Here is a 15936-nt window from a genome sequence, read left to right as displayed (position 1 = left end):
TGTGGGGGGAGCAGGGGCTGGACTCACCAGCACGTGTACGCACTCCACGGCAGAGGCGTTCACCCACCGGGCTTCGAACGTCCTGTCCGTCCCAAAGTGGCACTCCAGAGCTGTCTCCTGGGAGAGGGAAGACAAGGGCAGAACGGCTGCAACAATCATTGTGTGCAGCTCTCTGACTCAGACAACCCATACGGCAGGCGCCGCGTCTCACCGTGTTTCTGCCATCAACACCTGAGCTGTGTTTGAAGTCAAACAGGAGACCAGAACCCAATACCGTAAATGGGGCTGGCGTCTGTGCCTAATTAATCCCGCTCTGTTAAACCCATACATACACCTGCTGCAGGCTGAGCATCGCACACGGAGCCAAGCCCTGCCCCTTGCTCTCGCCCAGCGTGCTGCTGTCAAGCGTCACAACCGGCCGTGGGGCAGCCGCTCCTGGAGCTGTGGGCATGTGGCACATGCAGAGCAGGAGACGTGCCTGACTCACAGCACGCACAGAGCAGGAGACGTGCCCGACCCATGGCACGCAGACCAGGAGAGCCTGGCTGGGCTATGCTCTCACGACCCCTGCCAGTGGGGTACGGGGGTAAGGGGGTTCCTCTGGACCAGGGGTGTTTGCAGCTCATGCTGCAATGCAGACCGAGAGCCAACATGGTCCCAAGCCACCTCATCCAAACCAGACCAAACCAGTCTGTGATGTGGGCTCAAAGCCACCTTCCTTCTCCTCCCAACAACTGCACAGAGCAAATCTCTAATTCAAATGAGGACCCAGCTGGGAGTACGTTCAAAGGCAGATTTTCTGTGCTGTTTCCCTGATAACACAAGGATGATATCCTGCCCCGAGTTACCGCTGTGGCCCCATCCTGCAGCAAAAGTCCTGTCTCCAAGCAGGTTGATGCTCCACCACTACTGAGGTCTAACTACTCTTTGAAAACTGATGGATCTGATAAAAGACATGAAAGAAAGTGCCAGACTCCTGGCAGGCAGCTGCCGGCGGGTGAACGCACACGCGGCTGCGAGGGGAAAGCTGGAGTCTCCTCCCGTGCATCGCTTCTGCTCTGCGGGCTGGCCCGTGCCCCTCGGCCCTGCCTGGGCAGCCCCCCGCACAGCAGAGGAGTCGGGGCCCACGCCTCCGACGCGCCGAGATCCGGCAGCGCTCGCCAGCTCCCTGGAGAAGGGAGAAGGAACCTCGCCTGGCACCCTGGGACAGCTTGTGGACAGGCGGGAGGAAGCCGGGCTGCCGGGGCCTCTCCAGCCATGCTGGGAGCGATGCCGGCAGCGGCAGTGCCCCGGCCCCTTTCCTGCTGACTCCATTTCCTGTCGGGTTACATGCGGTATTGCTTCCTCTTCACCACCTCCAGCATCCGCAGAGGAAGAAGGATTTCTTGTCCTTTTTTGCTGATTGCGGAGGGCGTATCCCGGTCCGCCGAGGCCAGACCCGTGCAGGGAAGGGCGGCCGCAGCCAGGCGGGGAGAGCTCGTTCCTGCCCTTGCCGGGGGCACGCGGTCCGGTGGGAGCCCTGCAGACCCCTGCTGCCCCGGGCAGCTCCACCAGCGTTCCCAGCCTTCTCCTCTCCCTGCGGGAAGCGGCGTTGCCTGGCTGTCCAGCGTACCGGTACCCTGCGCAGGGGCACAGTGATCCGGGCCCCACAGGCCACACTGAAGACATGACTCAAAATGACACAGGGCGGCTTTCTACAAACACCAGTGCTCAGCCAAGTATCTTCCCAGTGCCCAGCCTCCCTGCCCTAAATTCCTCTGGTTCCTCCTGGCATGCGATGCATCTCCAAAGGCACTATTTGACATCCACTCCTGCTTTTCGCCCTATTACAATTCTTGTTCCAGAAAATTTCACAGAAAGGATTTTTTCACAAAAAAAAAAAAAAAAAAAAAAAAAAGAGCTCCTCAGTGACCACCAGAACTTAAGTTAAAACACATTTCCGTGCTGTACTCCAAGCAGTGGCTTAGCCAGCACAGGGCTCTCTGCCTGCAGCCCGGGGCTTTGTCCTTCACTTCTCGGTGCGGGGTGGTGGGGCTGGGCTGGCTCACGGCGTGGGGGGAGTGCGACGCCAGCACGCTCTGAGGAGGAGCAAACACCCACAAGGGAACCGAGAGCTTTATTTCCCCCCAGCATTTTGCTCTACTGACTTTTTTGACAAGGTGTATAAACCTCCGTACTGCACCGAACACAAGAAGCCTGTCACTAATTGCGGGAGATCCCTGGAGAACGCCTGTGCACAAACAGCATCTCCCTCCGGCTTTGCCAGGCAGCCTCGCTCGCTGTCGGGCGGCTGCTTTCCTCCCACATCTTCTGTCAATACCGCGATCTCAGCTGCTAACGCAACCACCCGCTCTCAAGGCAGAAACCAGCTTGTACCTGAGCTCCCTTCGGCTGACCTGGCCACCACGCTGCACACCAGCACAAGCTCATCTGAACCTTCCCCAGCTCTCCAGGAACTCATTTACCTTAGAGAAAGTCGCGTTGGCCAGTGAGATCGTGATGTCCCGAGACACTCCTGTGGGCACTGGGTCCAACGAGGCAGGTACAATTCGCGGACAGTCGATTTTATTCTGTTAGGTACACCACAAGACAAAAAAAAGAGAGGTTAGCTGGGTGCCCGCTGAGCATCCTCAATGACGAGAGAGAAGACACGTCAGGGACCTTGATGAGGTTAATTTCACCACATCTTTAAAGCCAGATCACACTGTAACCCCAGAAAGTGAAATACCAACACGGCAGCGTGATGCACGCAGCGGTAATGCCACACGGAGCCTTCCTCCTCCGAGTCTCCAGCTCTGGCAGTGCCTCGACACCCGGCTCTGCGAGCGGCTGGGTGACCACGGCAGGGTGGCCGCGCTCCCTGGAGGGCTCGTCCGCAGCGTGGGCCGGCAGCCGTGGGCCGGCGAAGGGGGGGCTGCAGCAGGAATCCCCCTCTCGCTCCTGCCTGGCTCCTCCGCCAGCTCGGGGACGTCGGCAGCTCCCGGTCCCCGGGCGGTGCGGCTGCCCAGCCTGCCCTTCCATCTTCCTGTGCCGGAACAAACCTCCTCCCAGGTATAAAGCAAATGCGTACGCGCTCCTCAGCTGCCGGGCAGCTCCCTCATTACATGCCCTTAAAGCTGGACGACAGGGCCGAGTGACACTAAGAGGGGGCACTGCAATGGCAATGGCAAACTTGCCGGTGTGACCCCCTCCTGCCAGCGGGAAGCCGATGTCTCGCACCTCGCAACGCGTTTCGGCAAAGCCCTGCAGAGATCTTGCTTTCCAGCGGTCTCCCTCCTGCACGGTGCCATTTCAGAAGTGTGCGGGGGTCTGTGTGTGCACACGTGTGCACGCAGAGGAAAGGGTATAATGAGCTGCAGGGGCTTCAGCAGGGGGACTGCAGCAGGAGGACAGCTGAAATGAAAGGCCTAAATGAAGCTGAAAAAAGATTTTAAAAGGTCATCTGTCCCCCTCTTTTGTTCTCACTTTAAATTGATGGCGCAGATACTGGAGCTGACTCAGAACTCAAGTCTGTGTGACAAGCCCATCCTGTTCTCTCATGAGATGTAAATCACACTGCAAAACTACTGCAAAAATGAAGCCAGATTCTCCGCTGCCCCAGGGCATATCCAGATTAATGCCTCTGACAGTGGAGCCATTGGGGTAAAAGCCAACAAAATATTTGGTGCATTATGTAGAATAATTTGCAGCAGGCAAGGTTTCCTTCTCACTTGCACTGAGGGTTATCACACTGTGACTCTGCTGATGACAGTACTGCTGCTGCTCTGATGAGAGGTAGAGCCTGCCCTCCTCGCACCGAGATGCCTGGGAGGACACATCCCTGGTGCCGGACACGCAGTGAGCATGAGGCTTCTCTCCTGCTTTCCCCAGACCTAGCTAGGGGCAGGGGAACTATCTGGAAGTGCCTGTCTGACTGTGGAAAACACGCTTCTTTTCTGTCAGGGTACTCATCTTAACCAAGCACAGTTGGTGCCGCCTAAACAAGGAGATTAAATAACAAAGATGCACATGATAAGACAAGTAAAACAACAAAGCAAAGCACTGGAGAGAGGTTTCAGTCCCAAGCCTCTTCTAGGAGAATCAAAAGAGTTAAAATAAAACCAGCAGGGCTACAACTGAAAATTCATGCAAAAGCTCCTATGGCCTGGTGTGTCCTTGCATGTCACAGCAGCTGGCATAGCTTGCTAGATAAATACACTTTAGAGGACTGATTAACTTGTCGTCTTGCAGACCCTTCTCCTGCTGTTCATCAGTGGCTAGAAACAGAGCTTTCCAGCTGATTATATCATTCGTGTCTGGATCAGTGCAAAGGGTCTGCATGTTTAAAATGCTGCAGATGAAGCCAGTACGATGCTGGCTTCCCAGCGGACCAGGCTTCAGGTGCAGCCATGCCAGCGACCGTTTGTTTACCGAGAGCTCAGGCTGCAGGATGAGGCACCACGTTTCCAGGGCTACCGAGCACCTCGTCCCGCAGCCTGCTCCCCAAAATCAGTGGGAAGAGCGCTAAGAAAGGCAGAGATAACACAGGAATGTGCTCAGAACAGGTGCATCCAACCAAACGGCACCTCTGGAGCCGATCAGAGGCGAGAAAGCAAGGACAGGCACAGGTATCCCTGCCAGAGGGTAACCCCGGCTCTCGCCATCTGTGCGAGGCGATGGGAGCAGAGCGGGAAGACTGGGTGCAGCTCTCCCTACATGCAGGTGAGGCTCGTCGAGACCCACATCCACGACCCCGATTTCCTCCCTCCACGCAGAAGAGCACCTGTCCCGCGTGGCGATGCACGCGCACTCCGTGCCACGCTGTCCCTCACAGTCCCCCTTGGCTGTCCAGCGCGGGGCTGCCGAGGTCCAGCCACCCCAGCACCTGCATGCCCTGGCCTTCACCGGTACTGGCACGCAGGAGCAGAACAATGTCTCTGTCGGGTTTGATTTTGGCTGGGCCTGTTCCTCCAGTGCACGGCTGCGTGAGTGCAGGGTGCCGGGCAGGAGTAAGCTGGGACGGGGTGGGGATGCCCGGCCAGCTTGGAGGGACCGGGTGGCTGTGGTCCCTCCAACCCCCAGCTTGGGCTGCTCCCCGTTTGCAGTGCCATGGGCAATGCCACCTCACCCTCACCCCACTCTCCACCAGCTCCGTGTCCCAGGACATGCTCCAGCCCCACGCCATGGAGACCCACCAGACCCGACGGCTGGCACAGCAGGGCCCACAGCGACTCCAGCGCTGCGGGAGGCATCACCGACCGACAGCCACAGCCTTGGCTTTACCAGGGACCGTTTGGGTCTGGCCCCAGAAGGATCCATGTGAGGAGCCCCATGCCCTCCCACCAGCAGCACGGGCACTGTAGGAGGCTTTTACCCCCACACCGTCTGTTTTACTGCCTGTCACCCCCCGAGAGCCCCATGCAGGGGACGGGACAAGGCCAGGCTCTGCCCCGTGGGGCAGGGAACGAGGGGGCAGCCAGGCTTTGCAAGGTCCGGTTCTCAAATCTGCCCTAGCATCCCTCTGGACACACTCCGGGAGGGACACCGGGGCCAAGCCAGGAAAGCACCCTGCTCCCGAACCCACCGAGTAACCGCTCTGCCCCTGCCTCTCCAGCAGCAGCTGTGCTTAAGTCAGAGGACGCCAACTATCCCAGGCAATTTTTGTGTTTGCCAGCCAAGCTGCAGGCTTTGCGGTGCTTTGTCAAGGAAAAAGTCAATCCAGTAACGCGGGACCTTCTTCAGAAGGCTTCTCGCAGCCCAAGCTCTTCCTCTAGACTCAGTGAGAAACACACCACGAACCAGTCGTGACTGAAAACACCAGTGAGGACCAACGCGTGGCGGTGCCGCTGCCGGGGCTGGCAGCCCCCGGAGCGCCCGTGCGAGCCGCAGCCCGGGGCAGATGCAGGAAGGGGCAGGCACAGCACGAGCATCCGCAGCTCGCAGCCCTGCGTGCCACGAGGCCTTGTGCCCCGACAGCCTGGCATGCTGCAGGCACCCAGCACAGCTCCCTGTGCCCTGGCACACCGTCAGACCCCCGGCACTGCTCCCCGTGCCCCCACACACCGTCAGACCCCCGGCACAGCTCTGTGCCCTGACACACCACCACACACCCGGCACAGCTCCCTGTGCCCCCACACACCACCAGACCCCCAGCACTGCCCCCCGTGCCCCCACACACCACCAGACCCCCGGCACAGCTCTGTGCCCTGACACACCGTCAGACCCCCGGCACTGCCCCCCGTACCCCCACACACCACCAGACCCCCGGCACAGCTCCCCGTGCCCCCACACACCACCAGACCCCCGGCACAGCTCCCCGTGCCCCCACACACCACCAGACCCCCGGCACAGCTCCCCGTGCCCCCACACACCACCAGACCCCCGGCACAGCTCCCCGTGCCCCCACACACCACCAGACCCCCGGCACAGCTCCCCGTGCCCCCACACACCACCAGACCCCCGGCACTGCCCCCCGTGCCCCCACACACCACCAGACACCCAGCACAGCTCCCCATGTCCCCACACACCACCAGACCCCCAGCACAGCTCCCTGTGCCCCCACACACCATCAGACCCCCGGCACAGCTCCCCGTGCCCCCACACACCACCAGACCCCCGGCACAGCTCCCTGTGCCCCCACACACCACCAGACCCCCGGCACTGCCCCCCGTGCCCCCACACACCACCAGACACCCAGCACAGCTCCCCAGCAGCCGGCACAGGGCAGGAACCCCACCACACAGCCTCAGCATGTGGTTCCCGCACCAGAAGCAGCCACCAGTGACAGTTTTCAAGTGCTCAGCACCACCCAGCCAGCAAGAGACAACGCCAGATACTTTCTGAACCCTGGGAATTTGATAAAGTGGAGGGTGCTTCCCCTAAACCACCTGGTGTGAGCAGCCCAGGGGTTTGCAGGGAGGCACAACCGATCCAGACACACTTCAGAGGCCAGAGGACAGACTGGCGCTGCCCGGCTCTGCCAGGAGCCGTCACCCCACCGGGAAGCATTTCCCAGGGTTTAACTAGACCTGAGCACGCAGAGCTGCAACGTGGTGGCCCCATCTCCTTCCCCATGCCCTGCGCTGCCAGCCGCCCACCTCCTCCCTGCTGGAGGGGAGCGGATGGCAGGGCCGGCCCCGGGTCAGCCCGGGGGCTGAGGGTGGGATGTCTGACACCGGGCCAAACCCTTGCCAGCAACGAGCACAGGGAACCGCTGGAAGAGCTGCGATGAGAGCAGAGCACCGGTGCCAAAAGGATATTCAATTTACCGTGTAAAAGCTTGGCTTGGATCTATGGCAGATTGATTGCTTAAAAAGCCAATTTTATTTAAATTAACTTCAATCTAAATTTCAGAAGCAGGCACACACTGAGCCTCTGGGTTATTAGAAGCTTTAATTTGGAAAGGGGCGATTTTCTCCTTTAGATGAGCACCACCAGTGGTGCTCCAGCAAACTATCACCACACCACAACAGCCTCGTTAAAGCCAAACGGATCGCCAAGTATTGCTGTGGTTATTGCGTTACTCAAACCCGGGCATCCCGGGACGCGAAGCGGTGGCACTGCTCCAGGTGGGAGGGGTGCTGCAGGGCCAGGGGACGGAGCCTGCTGCGGCCGCTGGAAGGGACGAACGCCTTCGCCGGGTGCCAGCCTCCTCACACACACACGCCTCTGGGCACGGCACGGCTACGGCTTACTTGCCCCACGCACGTCCCCCCTCCTGGGCCCTTGCAGAGGACAGTGCCCCAGCTCCAGCCCGAGACAAGCCATGGCCACGCTGCCACGGCCAGCAAGTGCGAATCGCTGATGGAGGAGACTCAGAGCCTGCCGGAACGGGCAGCTGAGGCCACACCGGTGCCCGAAGACGCCCCAGGGTCCCTAAGCAATGCGAGGCTCAGCCTGGGGACGTCAAGGCGAGACGGTCTGAGCCCAGCCTCAGCCCCACGGCCAGCGGTGCTGCCGGGGAGCGCCGCGAACACGACGCACGCAGAATGGCCCTGCAGCCCCCCGTCTGCCGAGCCTTTGGAGGCGAGACGCGTATCGCCGCGTTTCTGACTGCGGAGACCCCCCAGGCCAGGCGTAACGCCAGCGACGCCGAGCAGTGCCGCCCTCGGAGCTGCCCCCCACGCACCGGGCAGCGCTGCCGCGGCCAGGCCATCTGCCTCCATCCCCGGAGGAGGACAGCAACGGGGACAGCACCGTGACGGGGAAGGTGTCCCGGGGCAGCGGTCTGACGGGCCCTACCTGCATCCTCAGCGCGTCGGCACACTGCGAGCGGTTGGAGACACAGGCGTAGGTGGAGGGGCACCAGTGACACTTCCACCTGGTCGAGAGGCAGCTGGTGCACCTGAAATGGCAAAGGTGTGGGGAGAAAAGCAGATTCCAGGCTGCTCAGGGGAGCCACAGCCCAGCCGTGCGATCCATCCTCACACGGTGTGCTCAGTCTCTAACGGTGCCCAGAAAAACCCGCCTGTGGCAGCTGCTGGGCTGCCATCTCCTCCTCCCCCCGGGAGCGGGCAGGGGCCGCGGGCAGGGGCCGCGGGCAGAGCCCACCATTCCCAGCGCTGCTCCGAGCCAGCTCCACGGCATCACCGCCTGTGCCTCCACTGCCCAGCACCAGGACACGGCAGACCGCGGGCATGGGCTCCAGCTCCTCCCCTGCTTAGTGAAAAATGCTCTTTTCCCCCAAAATGCTCTTTCACCCCACCCATCTCTCTGGGGAGCCAGGCACACTCCTGCCCAAAGAAGGCTCTGCCATGGGGTTTGACCTCTGGCAGGCACGACACAGGGATCCCCACGCTCCTGAAAGGCGGATGGCTTTCTGCGGGGGGACACAGAACACCCCAGCACCCAGCATGCTGATGAGGGGTGGGGGGCTGCTCCCACCTGGGGCTGGCAGGGCAGTGGGAGCAGGGGGGAGTCACCCCTGCCTCACTGCCCCACAGACCCCCTGGGATCGCTGGGCAGGACGGCTCCGCTGCACAAGGGTTAACAGAACAAGCTTTATATAAAAATACTGTTCACGTTTAAAAAAACCCCAGCGTGCCCAGACGGCTCGAGACGCCGCGAGGACCCTGCTTGTGCAGCCCTGGCCCCGCAGCCACTGGCCCCGCTGAGCCCCGCGGGGGACCCGCGTCCCGCTGCGCGCGTGCGCCCTGCCGCGCCGGCTGCCGCCATCGCCCCAGCGCCGCCGCCGCCGTGGTGCCGCCCGCACCCCGACACCGGGGTCACTTACGCTCTCTTCGGGTAAATGTTCCCAGTTCTTTTGCAATCGTAGATGGTGAAATTGGCCCGGATAATGTTTTTGCTGTTGACCCGGAGAGCAGTTTCGACGACCACGTGGTCTGAGAGAACCAAGCCAAAGAATATTGGGTTGCAAGAGCCTCTCGCTTGCGCTCACGCTTACGAGACAAGACAGACCCTTGGGAAAATAAGGACTAAATCTGATTTGTTTCCTCTAGGGCTTCCTCCAAGCTGCATTTCAGAGCTTGGACCGTTCATCTTTTGCCCTCTGACTTTCAGCTCTTCCCTCTTAAATCAACACTTTACATCACCCTCACCAGAAAAGAACATTGCGACTTTCAGCAGAAAATTCCAGCATGTTGTGCAAGTGTTAATTGAGAGAGTTAATTATTGTCTTTGCTTACAGTTGGTGTTAAATGATATTTTTTTAAAAAATGTGGTAATTAAAACGTGTTAGTTATCATGTTTTAAAACCCCGCTCGCTTTCCCCATGACAACAAACCCACAGAGAAAAGTGGAAATCCCTTTTTTGGCCACTTAACATGCTACGCTAACTCCCCCTCCCCCCAAAATTGCTTAATTTTTTTTTCTTTGCAATTTTGCCATATAAGCACCAGGGACAAGAGACAATGCCTCTTTCAGAATATGTACAATAAATCAGCGTGTTGGATTCCAGAAATTCATTTGGACATTGCCGTAACCAACAATACAGAACAGTTAATGATCTCCCATTCTTTGGATAGCTAGGGAGAAAAACAATGCAGCTTTATAAACTTGCTATGAAAAGTGGGATTTTCAAAAGGACTGGCTAATACTTCTCCTTACTGAAGTCAGCCATCTTCAATAGCGCATTCACCCCAGGCTTGAAAGACGAAGATTTAAGAAGCACTCAAGTCTGGAATGAAGCACCCAACTTTGCAGAAGGAGTTATAAAATGGGGCTGTCTCCTTGCTACGTGGCCAGTACCAGATCCAGACAACTCGGCCGCCACGGCTCAGTTGAATTCAGCCAGATCTGCAGCTGCTCGTCCTCTCCCTCCAGAAGGCAGCTCCACGGAGCCTCAAGGCGGGCATCCCCTTCGGGGCCATCCGAAAACGGGGGGACACCAGCCTCAGCCTGGCTCTTGATTGCATAAATGGGATTAAGAGGCTCCGAGCTGCCTTTAGGTACGCACTTGCTCTTCTTCCAGAGCCTCTCCTGAAAGGCAGCGCATGTTCGGGAGGGAACTTTAACAAAAGCAATTGAAAATATCAATACAAGTAGCAACGCTATTTCCCCAGGGCTAAAACATTTTCATTTTAGTACTTATTAAATCTAAAACAGAAGCTCTAACCAGATAAATCTTAATAAAATAAGTACATGAACTGGCTTTCAAATTCTGATGTTTAAAACAAAAATTGATAGATTTGAAACACTGTCAATTCATGTTGAGATGGTGGAACTCCCACGCTTTAAAGTCGTATGCTCTATAAAACAGAAGCAGCTTGGGTCTTTTTCCCCTGTGTGCATTATCTGCACACACAACTGGAAAAAGAAAAAAAGCCTATGAAAAATGATGTCCACAAAAGTGGTTAGAACGAACTGAGCTTGTTCTCCTCTACATACCTTGGTCGTCTGGAAACGCTGGATATTTCTCGCGTGGAAGTAAACTGCAGTAAATAAATTGGTTTACATAATCCCCAGCAACTCTGGCTACTGTGTGGATATTATTTCCATAGTCACATGAAATATTTGTTCCATTCAGGTTCGGGATAGTCCCATTTATTTGTATAATCAGGGCCTGTATTTGGACAAAAAACCCCCAGTTATTATCACAGCAAACTACATTTAGAACTTGTCAATGATTTACAAGCTTTTCCTAGGCTAGTGACTCCAAAACAAGTCTACAGGTAGCGGTTTTCTTTCATTTTATGCACTTTGAAGTCTAAAAGCCACCCACATACAAAACCTTGCTTCAGCAGTAAGAGCTGTGACCACCGCCTCCAACAGCCACTGCTCGTGGGCTACCAGCAGGCGTGAAAACCCAGCCCGGGGCTTCCCTGCGAGAAGCAGGACGCGAAGGCTGAGCCCTCCCCGGCTGCCTGAGCTGCCCCCGACCCACGCTGCCTGCGTGAGTGGAAGACATTCACCCCCGCCTCTGAGTGCCCGACCTCCCAGCTTACACCCGTCCCGACCAGGGACCAGTGCCGGGAGGTGCCGGGAGCCTGCCGGCAGGGCCACGAGCCAGCGTCCTCCCCGGCACACGAGGGCAGAGCGGGCTGGCTCAGGGCTTTCGCTTTGCCATTGGCCTCCGAGGGGAAGGGCCGGGAAGTTTTGCAGAAAGGCAGTGCTTTTGAGGAGAGGGTGGCTCCGGAAAACGTGCTCGGTGGGCTCCCCCGCTGTCAGCGGGGTGACTCCCTGGGACCCCCCCTCACTGCTCCTGCGCGGCAGAAGGGGAGCCGGGCCGGTGATAGGGTCCCACGGGCTCCCTTGCCCCGGCTCTGGTCTGGGCTCGCTGCCTGTGTGCAAGCGATTTCCCCATGTTAGGGCTGGTCAAGAACTTTGGCACAAAGAGATTTTTGCCATTGGGAGAGGGTCTGTCTTTAAACGAAAAATATTTTGATGAAAACATTTAAAATATAATTAAAATATCATTAAAAATAGCAACAATACAAAACCAGAAAATAGATGATTCAGCTGTCTGCAGCCTGTCTTCCGCATTTCGAAACTGCAGATGTCTCCAGCGCATTCAGTGCAGCAGCTCTGCAAGCCCCGTGTGCCTGCAGGCTCGGCAGCCGACGTGCTGCCGGCTTCCAGCGTGCCAAGGTGTGGGGAGGACCTTGGCCTGACTCGGTAACGTGCCTCAGAGCTCAGCACCCCCACGACCCACATCCGAGCCGTGCAGAGCTGGGCTGCTGCGCTAGGGGAGCACGGGTATTTATCAGCCCCGAGAGCAGGTAACGACTCTGTGGGACGCAGCGCACAATTAATTTGGCATTCACACCAAACGCACCGGGTTCTCTTTGTCGACACTAATCTCAGGTTCCAAGATGGTCATGGAAGGGCACTGCTGCACTCCCTCACTTGCGCTCGCCCAGAAGTTGGCCCCTGTGAAGTTCGCGCACTCGTGCTGCAGAGAACACCTGCAACAAACAGGAGAATAATTCGTGGTCGACTGTTTTTAAAGCAGGTGATAAAAATGTCATCTTCATTGTGAGGGAAGATCCTGAGAAAGTCCTGTGCCCAGACCTTTTTCCTCTATCCTTGCAGCTAAGCCTAAAGCTTTGCTGCTGTATTTGAGCTGTCTGGTTGCCACGATGAGTGTGTGCTCCCACCAGCACCAACGGAGCATCGGCATTCAGGGTAAGCGAGGGCAGGCAGGCTGAGCCCGGAACTGAAGAGAAGGTGACATTTTGTCCAACTTCTTCAGTTTGTAAACGCAGAGTCTAATTTTATAAATCCCTTTTTGAGTGTTGATTATCTCCTATACATAAATAATAACTGCGAGGGCAAAAGACGGTCTTTAAGAGGGTGTTGGCTCTCTCCGTCCCGCGGCTGGATGCCTGCAAGATACGCTTAGCACTGGCAGCTGACCGCAGCACAACAATGCAGCTACAGTTAAATCCTGGCTCTGAAGAGCATCCCAACCCTTCTGAGACCAGATGCAAGTGTTTTTAAAAGCATGTGTTTCATAAGGAATAGACAAAGACTAACAGTAGCGTGACTGGAAATATAAAAGGCACCAGCAATTCTTGCCCGGGCTTGAGGGCCAAAGGACACACCGAAGCACACCAGGACACACCCGGTCCTACCTGGTCTCCATCGTGCACCACCCGCAGTAGGCGTCAGCGGCAGCCAGGCACTCCGTGCATGTCGAGTACTGGTTGCAGGCAGCCACCTTCACCCGCGTCATCTGCACGACAACAGCACAACTGCTCCGAACGGTGTACGACCCACAGAGACGCCCACCCTGACAGGGCTGCGCCAGAACGGCCACACGTAGCGAGCGACGAGACACCAGCGTCTCGGGCGGCTTCACCCGTTAGCCTGGACGGTGATGAGCAGACCCCAGCACGGCAGCCCTCCATCCCGCACCGCTCCGAGGCGGGTGGTCCCTGTACAGGCAGCCCGCATGGGGACCGGCACAGGCTGCTGCCCGCTGCCCTGCCCGTGTCCCCAGCAGCGCCCGGCACAGCCTGGGGCAGGTAAGGATGCCAAGGGATGGTGCCTGCCGCCGGTGCAGCCGCCCCATGTGCCAAGCTGAGCTGCTCCATTTCAGCCGGCACCTCGGCAACAAGCGTGTGACGGTCAGGCTACGGAGGGCAACACCACACCTTTCTGACGCGCCAGACGGAGATGGTTTCACAGCTTGGCCCTCCCTGCGAAAAGCTCTCACTCAGACCTGCAGAAAGCTCCCTTCTAGACAGAGGTCAGAGCTATCCGACTATTTATAAAGTGACCAGAAAGCAAAACCACTCTGGAAACCTTAATTTGTAAAGAAATCATAGTACCTCTGGGGACTTGCTCAGCAGGAGCAGCTGGAGGGAAAGCATGGGTTGGTTTCTGCTTTTCCCTCCCTCAATTTCTAAGCATTTAGGAAGGAAAACTGGTCATTTGGTACAGTGGGGACTGACAACGTGAGGTGCTGAGAGCCCCGAGCTTCGTCCAGGTGAGCACACCTGGGACCATGGGCTCCTCGGCCCGACCCCGCTTCACCCGCAGCACTTTGCTGCGGAGCTCAGCACTCCCCCCGACCCCACCGAGCTCTCGGGGAACTTCCCAGGGTGCTAATTCCTCCAAAGAACAATCAGCTCATCTGGTTTATTGGAAAGCAGCAGGCAGAGGAGAGCATCACGAGTGCTGCACTGGGTGTTTGACGAAGCTCGAATAAAGCGCACAGCCCAGCCTGGGAGCCGAGCTGAGCCCGCCTGAAACATCGGCTAAAGAGGCATCCCAGGAGGGCTCTGCGAAATGATAATGACCAATCTGCAGGGAATTAGGGCTTGGAAAACATAAACGCAACAGACAACATTTGTGGCTGTGCATCTGTTTTGACAGATTAAAACGTAATTCAGGACAAACCAGCAGTGCCTGGAGCGCTCAGCTCTAGTCTTCCCCCTCTGCTCACTTGACGGAGATGAGACCGTCTGCTTCTACCTGCTGCGGCGTTCTGGGCTCCGCAGAGAGGCCTCCTCCCACCCAGCCCTCCTGCCAGCCACGCTGGGCAGAAACCTTCCCCAGGGATCGGTTCTGACAGACAGACTTTTTGTCTGCAGGATCTCCTAAAAGCCTCCTTAAACACCATGCACCGTAATTTTCTGGTTTCTGTGCAGGAACAACCTCTGCTTATATCTGCACTCCCATAAGTGGGATTGCTTTCAATATCTTTTACTCTTGTTTTCACCTTGCTACCACAAAGACGAGAAAGCCTGACAAGCCAGTCTGCTCGGCCTGACGCCCACCCCACGCAGGAGAATGGACAGGCACAGGTACCCCCCTGGAAAGCCCTTTGATACCCCAGGCAAAGCTCTGAATTTCTTGGCTCTGCCTGTTATGGTTAAAAGTAAATTTTACTGTCCCTTCCGGCTCCCAGCTTAGCACTGAATGCGAAATCAAATGCATGATGCTCAGAGGACCATTTTGCTGGAGATTAAAGATCTCACCTGATAGGAGGTCATCAGATAGAGGTAGGTGGAATCAGAAGGGTCGAACTGCATGATGGGGTGCACGGGCTCTCCGTAAGCCACCAAAATGGATCTCCTGCTAATAACCTTCATGGTACTGTCCAGATTAATCTGCAGTGAGAAGAAGCCACTCATTGAGACCATTTTTCAAACACTATGGGGAGCAGATACTTTTTCCTCGGTTATAAACAAGAATCAAAATAGTATCAGTGTTCCACATTTTCAAGTGCTGTAAATCCCTACAGGCTTCGCAAGCTGCACACGCAGAGCTTCACTGAACGGCCAGCTCTGTGCTACAGGGCAGGCACTAAGTGGTCCAGAAAGCCCGAGCCATGGCCAGGAGCCCTGCGCAACGATGACCGACCCTCGTAGCCCTTGGTCCCCCTGTTCAAAGCTCTCTGTTTGAGGGGCTGCCTGCAGAACTTCTGCTCGAGGGCTCTACCCCCTGCACAGCTCGACTGCACGGCTGTTTCCAGCAGGCCACAGCAGAGTTACTCTCCCTCATTGCAGGTGGCACCAGCCTTCAGCCCTCATTACACACACACCTGCATTGCTGCTGCAAGAACACCGCATTTCCAAAGCTTAATTAAAAACAGTAAAAACTCAGCGACAGGGCTGTACAACATGGCAGCCCCTGCTCCCTGCATATTTGAAAAATAAGTGTTGTCATTCTTGGCCGAAAGAAGCTTTTATCCCTGCTCACTCCAGAAGACCACGGCAGCTGCCGCAAGAGAGCCGAATCCTACCTTGCCTCATGAATCACCAGCTGAAGCGCTGGCAGTGATGGAAGAGGCTGCAAAGCATCAGCCTGCCTTTCAGATCCCAGAATGTCTTGGCATTTGACTTGAAAACTCAGCAAATTAAATGTGGCATTGCTGAGAGGAAATAACAACGGGGCTACACAATTTCGCGTGACAGTCACTTCTCAGCTTAAAACAGAGAGGGAGCGAGGAAAATTCCTACCTCCTTGCTAGCAAGGGAAGACAATAATTGTAAGGACCAAGCATGCCTCTGCTCTCTCAAGTCTGCATTAATTAATTAACATAGGATTAAT

General features: G+C 56.8%; 1 protein-coding gene across 1 annotated transcript in view; it reads right to left on the bottom strand.

Moving 5' to 3' along the window:
* Nucleotides 1–15936, bottom strand: part of PLXND1 (plexin D1) — an 80020-nt gene that overhangs the window by 43245 nt on the left and 20839 nt on the right. The window contains exons 3-10 of the mRNA XM_075432626.1: nt 14862–14993; nt 13011–13111; nt 12212–12341; nt 10825–10999; nt 9212–9320; nt 8221–8323; nt 2466–2570; nt 28–117 (exon numbers count right to left, since the gene is read on the bottom strand). Coding sequence (XP_075288741.1) covers nt 28–117; nt 2466–2570; nt 8221–8323; nt 9212–9320; nt 10825–10999; nt 12212–12341; nt 13011–13111; nt 14862–14993 — 945 coding nt within the window. The remainder of the gene's footprint in view (nt 1–27; nt 118–2465; nt 2571–8220; nt 8324–9211; nt 9321–10824; nt 11000–12211; nt 12342–13010; nt 13112–14861; nt 14994–15936) is intronic.

Source organism: Opisthocomus hoazin, chromosome 11 (genome assembly GCF_030867145.1).
Source record: "Opisthocomus hoazin isolate bOpiHoa1 chromosome 11, bOpiHoa1.hap1, whole genome shotgun sequence".
NCBI classification, from domain to species: Eukaryota; Metazoa; Chordata; class Aves; order Opisthocomiformes; family Opisthocomidae; genus Opisthocomus; species Opisthocomus hoazin.
The sequence above is the reverse complement of the archived record's forward strand: the minus strand, read 5'-3'. Positions and strand labels throughout refer to the sequence as shown.